This window comes from Sebastes umbrosus, chromosome 2, assembly GCF_015220745.1.
Source record: "Sebastes umbrosus isolate fSebUmb1 chromosome 2, fSebUmb1.pri, whole genome shotgun sequence".
Taxonomy (NCBI): domain Eukaryota; kingdom Metazoa; phylum Chordata; class Actinopteri; order Perciformes; family Sebastidae; genus Sebastes; species Sebastes umbrosus.
In genome coordinates, this window is record NC_051270.1 from 3,926,986 (window position 1) to 3,935,158 (window position 8,173).

Here is an 8,173-nt window from a genome sequence, read left to right on the forward strand (position 1 = left end):
AATTTATCCCTTTATTTCCTTTATATGCATTGATTTAATTGTTCTTTGTATTGTTTACGAATTTAAAATAAAGTCTATTGAAAAAAAATAAAAATAATATATATATATATATATATATATATATATATATATATATATATATATATATATATTAACCCCTGGCATGTTTTGTATTTTATGTTTATTTTTTTTTTTTTAATTTCATTTTTATTTGTTTTATTTTGTTTTTTTTTAATGAATCCCTTTATTTCCTTCATATGTAAGGCATATGTTAAAATAAAGTCTATTGAACAAAAAAAAAATATATATATATATATATAGTACACACACGAGTTCACGAGCTTCACTTAAACGCACCACAAGTTGTCTGCGCAGCTCCCTACTATGCGCAGTCCGCAGTATTGACCCTTGTTGGTATGCTCGTACTGACGCATGCGCAGTACGCATGGAGTAATTGGGCGCTGAAAAGGAAGCGTCTCTTCAGTAGAGGAGTCTACGAGCAGCTACAACAGCAGTACTCACTATAAACAACCTACTACTCTGCCTTAGAGCATCGTGACAGAGCGCAGAGTCTGGAATATGGCTGATAAAGAGGGTAGGTTATAACCACAGCTATATATATGTCTAATATTAAAGCAGTGGCCTGTTTATCCTCGTGTAACCGCTTTGTGCTGTTAGCATGGCATGCTAACATGCTAGCTCAGTGAAGTCCTCTCAGGAGGCGTGTTGGGTTTTAGTTTAACAGTCTGTGTGCTGCTCTCTGCTGTTATAAAGACGTTTTATGTCAAACAATATACTCTTTTAAGTTCACCAAACATCAACAACACTACCAGCTATGATTATGATTCTTTATTTATGATTTAGTGTCGTTATTGTAACGTTGAAGTAAGCTAGCAGGCTCTACCTGTAGTTTATAATGGAGTTACATGTGTCTGTTGAACCTCCAGCTGCTTCAGCAACACCAGACTGCTTCTGTTTCTATCTGGTTATAACGTCACTTAATGTGTAACTAGTTGTCCATGATTAATTGTAATTAATCACACATTTTTTTTAACTGTTGAAAATGTACCTTAAAGGGAGATTTGTCAAGTATTTAATACTCTTATCAACATGGATATTATGCAAATGTATGCATATTTTTATTATTGCAATCAAATAACAACACAAAACAATGACAAATACTGTCCAGAAACCCTCACAGGTAAGGCAGCTTTATTTGTAGAGCACATTACATAAACATTCAAGAACATTGAGACAAAGTGCAAAAGAATAATAAGACATAATTAAAACAGTTATAAAAACATTAAAGATTGGAAAATAAAAACAAGCTAAAAATAAAAGCTAGGATAGAATATAACACACAAGAATAAAAGCACTAGTGCAGTATAAGATCATAAGTTTAAGAGAAAAAGAAGTGATATTATGATAATAAAGTCATAAGGCAAGGCAGCTTTATTTGTAGAGCACATTTCAGCAACCATTAAAATAATAAGTTATATTACAATTATAAAAGGAAATACTTTGTACAAGGCATATTAAGAACATATACAGTATAAGATACATTTTTGTGTGAGAAGGTGTCGTATGAATTATCTATTTAAAAGTCTGATGGCCCGGGGGAAAACAAATATTCCTCAGTCTGCTGGTGAGAGTCCTGGGGGTCCTGTATCTTCTACCAAGGGTTAGAAGATACTGATACATCCAGCATCATAGCACATGTAGTGCTATGATGCTGGATGTTACAGGGACTGTGATAAATGCAGATGTTCTGATTGCATTAAAAGAAAAGTAGGGCTGTCAATCAATTAAAATATGTAATCGTGATTAATCGCATGATTGTCCATGATTAATTGTAATTAATCACACTCTTTTTATCTGTTCAAAATGTACCTTAAATTTTTTAATTTAATTTGTCAAGTATTTAATACTCTTATCAACATGGGAGTGGGCAAATATGCTGCTTTATACAAATGCATGTATATATTTATTATTGTAAATCAATTAACAACACAAAACAATGACAGATATTGTCCAGAAACCCTCACAGGTACTGCATTTAGCATAAAACAATATGCTCCAATCATAACATGGCAAACTGCAGCCCAACAGGCAACAACAGCTGTCAGTGTGTCAGTGTGCTGACTTGACTATGACTTGCCTCAAACTGCATGTGATTATCATAAAGTGGGCATGTCTGTAAAGGGGAGACTCGTGGGTACCCATAGAACCCATTTACATTCACACATCTGGAGGTCAGAGGTCAAGGGACCCCTTTGAAAATGACCATGACAGTTTTTCCTCACCAAATTTAGTGTCAGTTTGGAGCGTTATTTAACCTCCTTCACGACAATCTAGTGGGGCATTGTTGGTACCAATGGATTTGTTGTAGTTTCATATGATACCAGTACTCGTTACTCTAGCTTTAAAACTGAGCCTGCTACAACCCCCTAAAGATTGATTGCGTTAGTGCGTTAAAGAAGTTTGTGGTGTTAAAAGGAATTTGCATTAACGCGTTAACTTTGACAGCCCCCAAAAAAGTTATTTTACTCAGATTTCATGCATATGGTGGTGTGTTCTTTATACTATGACAGTTTTCCTAGAATTAGATATAAAAAATCGCAATATATCACCTTGCTTACAGTATTGCAATTTAATCCTAACCTCTGTATCATGATACGTATCGTATCGCCAGATTCTTGCCAATACACAGCCCTATGTGTAACCGGAACTATGTGTGCTTAATCAACTTTTCTCGAGTAAATATGTAAATGTAATCTTAGAAAAATACACTAGGTGCTACTATATGCTGTTATACCTGTAATTTATACCATGTTGTTTTGCTATAGTGTATGATGATGCGGTGGAAGAAAGGGTCATCAATGAAGAGTACAAGATCTGGAAGAAAAACACACCTTTCCTGTATGACCTGGTGATGACTCACGCGCTGGAGTGGCCCAGCCTCACTGTCCAGTGGCTTCCAGATGTCAACAGGTATTTACATGGTCTCTATCTTAGTGCCCATAAAATGTGGTTTAAATCCCAACAGCAGTTTGTGTCTGACAAGCTACTTATTACGGACAATGTCTGTAATAAATACATTATTATGGACAATAATGTGTGCCACTGTCCAACACCTGCATGACGGGACAGTCACCCATCTCTTTGTGCGTCTCTTTTTGCTGGTGTTTTCCTGCAACATCTATTTCTCTTGGTCCTCTCTTGGGTTTGTTAATAACCAAACTGCAAGTCAAAGCCAACATCTGGTCAGAAGTGGGACAGACAGCCCAGTGATCAGTGTGTCAGCCAATTAAACGTCTGTCCAATCTCCTCCCGCTCTCTGTGATAACTTAAAGGCAAAGCTATATTTGCTACAGAATAAAGGCTAGATTAATATCATGTCCATTTTGTGGAACTCTGCAGGCCAGAGGGGAAGGACTATGCCGTTCACAGGCTGGTTCTGGGGACCCATACATCAGATGAGCAGAACCACCTTGTGATTGCCAGCGTCCAGGTACCAAATGATGATGCCCAGTTTGACGCCTCGCACTACGACAGCGAGAAAGGAGGTAAATACACCAGGAGTCATCCTGTGGACAATGTCATATTTTTATTTAATATATATATATATATACATATGTGTGTTTTTGTCAGAAACTGGATTAGCTCAGATATTTTATATGGTGAGAGAATTCTTTATGCTGAAACTGTGTTCTTCTGTCTTCCAGCAGGTATGTTGATGGGTGCCCAGCTGTGTGTAGGTCTGCTGAAGGTAGTGTTAGTATGTTAGCATGGCCACTGAACAACTTTAAGGTACAGTCCAAGTCTAAAGCTTAATACAAATGAAAGCAATCAATACATATCAAACTAAAGGGGTAAAGTAATAGTTTAACTACATATTGGTTTGTGAGTTATCTACTTTTTAATTTTGTGTTTATCAGCCAATAAAATATCAGCGACCAATATTGTGCAGTAAAAAAGACTGACCAAGCCAGGTTTAACCTGCAGGTGTCCGCTGTCCATACTAAAGTCTCATTGTATTCTCTTGTCAGAGTTTGGTGGATTTGGCTCAGTAAGTGGGAAAATCGAGATCGAGATCAAGATCAACCACGAGGGAGAGGTCAACCGAGCCCGCTACATGCCCCAGAATCACTGCATCATCGCCACCAAGACTCCCACCTCTGACGTGCTGGTCTTCGACTACAACAAGCACCCGTCTAAGCCAGGTTGGATCCCTGCTGTGCTGATCTACTCGTGACTACACGCATCAGAATGCACAATAACGCCAGTGAATCACCAGATCATGAAGTGTGAATGCAGTGTTTATTTGTGTGTTTCAGATCCCAGTGGGGAGTGTAGTCCTGACTTGAGGCTGAAAGGCCACCAGAAAGAAGGCTACGGCCTTTCCTGGAATCCTAACCTCAGCGGCAACCTACTCAGTGCTTCCGATGACCATGTAAGTGACCAGAACTAAAAGCCAACAGGGCCTTCGTTTACTGGTTATACAGTGCACATGAGAGTGTGCCTGAAAGAAGGGTCCACAGGTTTGTTCAGACTGAAAGCGGAGTGACTTTTCAAGACAGTTTGATTACATACACAGTCAATGGAATGACGCTAGAGGATGTGATAAACACAGAATCCCTTTAGACAGTACAAAATAAGGCAAAGGCATGTTGCTGGAGTTAAAAATGTTTAAACCTTGAGTTGAGCTTAAAAATTGATTGTGCTCCCCCTCTGATTTTTCTCCAGACCATCTGTCTATGGGACATCGGTGCCGGCCCAAAGGAAGGGAAGATTGTGGATGCAAAGACCATCTTCACCGGCCACACAGCAGTGGTGGAAGATGTCTCCTGGCATTTGCTCCATGAATCCCTGTTTGGCTCAGTGGCCGACGACCAGAAGCTCATGATGTAAGTGGTCGATAGAAATTGGCGCTCGGTTGTCTGGTTTTGTGAATGGGGACAAGAGATTGATCAAGTTACAAGTGCTCCGTTTCATTGTTTTATTTCTAACCAAATAAATGATGTCCCTGCTGCCTCTGACTCTCCACCAGATGGGACACTCGGTCCAACACCACATCCAAAGCCAGCCACGCAGTAGATGCTCACACTGCTGAGGTCAACTGTCTGAGCTTCAACCCCTACAGCGAGTTCATTCTCGCCACTGGTTCTGCTGATAAGGTAGAGAGAAGAAGAAAATACACTCTGAAGTAAAATGGAATAAATTGGAATAACTATTTAATGCAACGGTTGTTTTGTTTCTCTCAGACTGTTGCACTGTGGGATCTAAGGAACCTCAAACTGAAGCTCCACTCCTTTGAGTCCCACAAAGATGAGATTTTCCAGGTAAGAACTTAAATTGCTTCCAAATGTTTATTTGCAGTTAAACCTAAAGACCCCCTGTACCCCCCCTAAAAAAGACAAACAGGTCTATTGTGGGATATGAGCCGAACCTGTTTTTTTTGAGGTGCTGCCTACCAAGCTTAGGTAGAGTTTTTACAAAAAGTCCATGCTGCTATATGAGCACTACATTGACCTGCCACTGACCAACTGTCCAATTCATTAGGTACAATGGTCTCCTCACAATGAGACGATCCTGGCCTCCAGCGGCACCGACCGACGCCTCAACGTCTGGGATCTCAGGTAATTACTGTCCAACATATCTCATAATCCATATCTTAAATGTTTTGGTAAGGAGTTTTTAGCAAAATCTCAGGATCCTGATCAGATGCCTGAACCATCTCAACTGATTTAGTTTAATAACTAAAGGAAATTACAATTTAAATACGGTGCATTAGGGCATCATAATAACTAATATCAATACAATATATCATCTCCTCACCGTCCAATACTACTTGTATTACCAGAGGGCTATAAGTATCAGTGTAGACCAAGCTTCGGCTGTTTGAAAGGGTTACCACATTGGTTTCAACAGTACACCTATACTGAGAAGAAGAAGTGAGTAGAGGCTGACCAATACTGGATTTTTCAGACCAATTGCTCACACAATGTGGTAAATATTTGTGATTCTAAAATGGAAATACTGAAGAGGAACTAACTAACCAATTTATTTTCTTTTTCTAGTAAAATCGGTGAGGAGCAGTCAGCAGAAGATGCTGAGGATGGCCCACCAGAGCTGCTGGTAAGTGATATCCTATGATCAAGATTACTGAATTCAGTCACTCTTAAATCATCCTGAGATCTTTACTGTTGTCAGTAGCCAATAAACCTTCCTACACTTGAGCACAACAAGCAGTGGGTATAATGTGATTGGACAGCCGTTCAATACACAATTCAGACACGGAGTTACTAGTGAATTTCAAAGCCCTGATCTTTCACTTTTGTAGGGTTTGTCCATGTTTCTAAAGTCCTGCTTGCCTGTTTACCTCTGGCTGTTGTTATGTCTAATTTCCACCTTTTTTCCCGTCAGTTCATCCACGGCGGCCACACAGCCAAGATCTCCGACTTCTCCTGGAACCCCAATGAACCCTGGGTCATCTGCTCAGTGTCCGAGGACAACATCATGCAAGTGTGGCAGATGGTGAGTACAGCTGCCGTCCATCACCCACACAGCTTTTCTTTTTTGGGGATTATGATGGCTCCAGTCTCTCCCCATGAACCCAGTAGAACATCAGACCCAAAGTTAACTGACTGAGGTCATTGGCAGATGTTGATGTCGGCACTGTATGATATACCAACACCTCAAAAGCATTCTTTATCATTGTGTAATTAAATGTTTTAAACTTTCCAAAGAGAATTATGCATAAAGAAGTTTATGCAGGCTTAACGTACAATGCAAGCACATAATCTATCCCACTGCATGTGTCCAAATCCATGGCTAATCTCCTGACAACCGACCGCCCGCCCGCTCTCCTCCCCGGCTCTCTGGAGCTCTGTACCCCGCTGTTGTCTGGCAAAGGCAGCGGTAACCTCATATTTTGATGTTAATAAACCAGAATTCAGGGATATGTAGGATATTACTACTGACATTCATGTATTAATATCATGTCACAACGTCTGCTGTATTAGCCGTGTGTTTACTACGTGTTTATTTGAATATAGAGCGGGGAAGTGAGATCAGATCACAAGTGGTCACTCAAGACGCATGTGGAGATGCATGTTAATACCAGGTCTGAACAGGGCCTTGGTCAACCCAGCGTCAAATGAGAGCTGAGGTAGAAACATACAAATCTACAAGCTAGAGAAGCACCTGCTGCCTTTCTACAGTGTGTTCATGAATGTCTTCCTCCTCCCTTCTTCTTCTCCAGGCAGAGAATATCTACAATGACGAGGAGCCAGACAACACCCCTGCATCAGAGCTGGAGGCTCAGGGATCCTAACCCAGCTCTGCATGAGGCTCTCTCCAGGCACCCTCCCATCCCCACCCCCACCCAACCCAGCCTGTCATTTCCCTCTCTGGCTCATCAAGTGCAAAATGAAAAGTGTCTTCTCTCCACATGACGGAACGGTGTGGAGAGTCAGAGACAGCATGGACTCCACCCTTGCAAACAGACATTGGATTCAGGCTCATCTGGCTTACACTTCACCGCGGCCCAGGTACCCAAAAGCACTTCAGAACTTGGTAGGATAGGAGCTGACATGTTGGACCTGCTCAGGTGTAGTATCTCCAGTGTTTGGGGATAGGTTTGTTGTGGTGAAGGAACCAGAAAGTCACTGTAAGCTATTAAGACCAGTTAACTTCAAAGTGCTCACGCAAGGAAAACATGAGAAGTGTCATTTTACATTTTGACTCATGAGTAGCCAGAAACCCACTAGCTAGTAGGCTTCCCTCAAGACACCGATATGTAATGAAACGCGGACAGTAGAAGACGATCCGAGCACTGAAATGCTTTTGGAAAACCTGATCTACATCTGTCCAAGTGGCTGTTATTTTTTGTTACATAACATCATACTTAGCTGACACCTGACGGCTGTCCTTTGAAGAAACATTCCCTGCTGTGTTTGCTTCCCGTTCATAAGGTACATAAAACTCTTCAGTATTTGGTTGAGTGAAAGGTCTGGGACTAAATTAGTGCACTTGAGGGTAACGCACATCTTTCTCATCTCCTCTTTCTGTTGTTGCATAATGTGAAATTTCCATGTTTTGTTTCCTGCACCACAAATTGCAATAAAACTTTTATAACTTTTCAAAGATACGTTTCTCATTTATGTTAGAG

The 8,173-nt window shown here is 40.5% G+C and overlaps 1 protein-coding gene across 2 annotated transcripts; it reads left to right on the plus strand.

Annotated features, from left to right (window-relative positions):
• The first annotated feature begins 442 nt into the window (after window positions 1-442).
• On the plus strand, window positions 443-7,488 carry LOC119500943 (histone-binding protein RBBP7). 2 transcript variants are annotated; one of them, XM_037790996.1, is made up of 13 exons: window positions 443-595; window positions 2,847-2,991; window positions 3,421-3,566; window positions 4,047-4,223; window positions 4,338-4,453; window positions 4,747-4,907; window positions 5,051-5,177; window positions 5,265-5,342; window positions 5,563-5,639; window positions 6,081-6,138; window positions 6,427-6,537; window positions 7,059-7,171; window positions 7,265-7,408. In XM_037790996.1, exons 1-12 carry the CDS (start codon window positions 580-582, stop codon window positions 7,161-7,163), a joined length of 1,317 nt encoding a protein of 438 aa, XP_037646924.1. In that variant the 5' UTR covers window positions 443-579; the 3' UTR covers window positions 7,164-7,171; window positions 7,265-7,408. The 2 variants fall into 2 exon arrangements, with proteins under 2 accessions (XP_037646924.1, XP_037646925.1); XM_037790997.1 differs by lacking the exon at window positions 7,059-7,171 and having other exon boundaries at window positions 4,050-4,223; window positions 7,265-7,488.
• The last annotated feature ends 685 nt before the right edge of the window (window positions 7,489-8,173 follow it).

Bases quoted from the DNA above. Each gene is read 5' to 3' on its own strand.
- LOC119500943 (XM_037790996.1), top strand. The intron at 4,224-4,337 runs GTTGGATCCCTG...TGTGTGTTTCAG, and splicing joins CAAGCACCCGTCTAAGCCAG to ATCCCAGTGGGGAGTGTAGT. The intron at 6,538-7,058 runs GTGAGTACAGCT...ATTTGAATATAG, and splicing joins TCATGCAAGTGTGGCAGATG to AGCGGGGAAGTGAGATCAGA.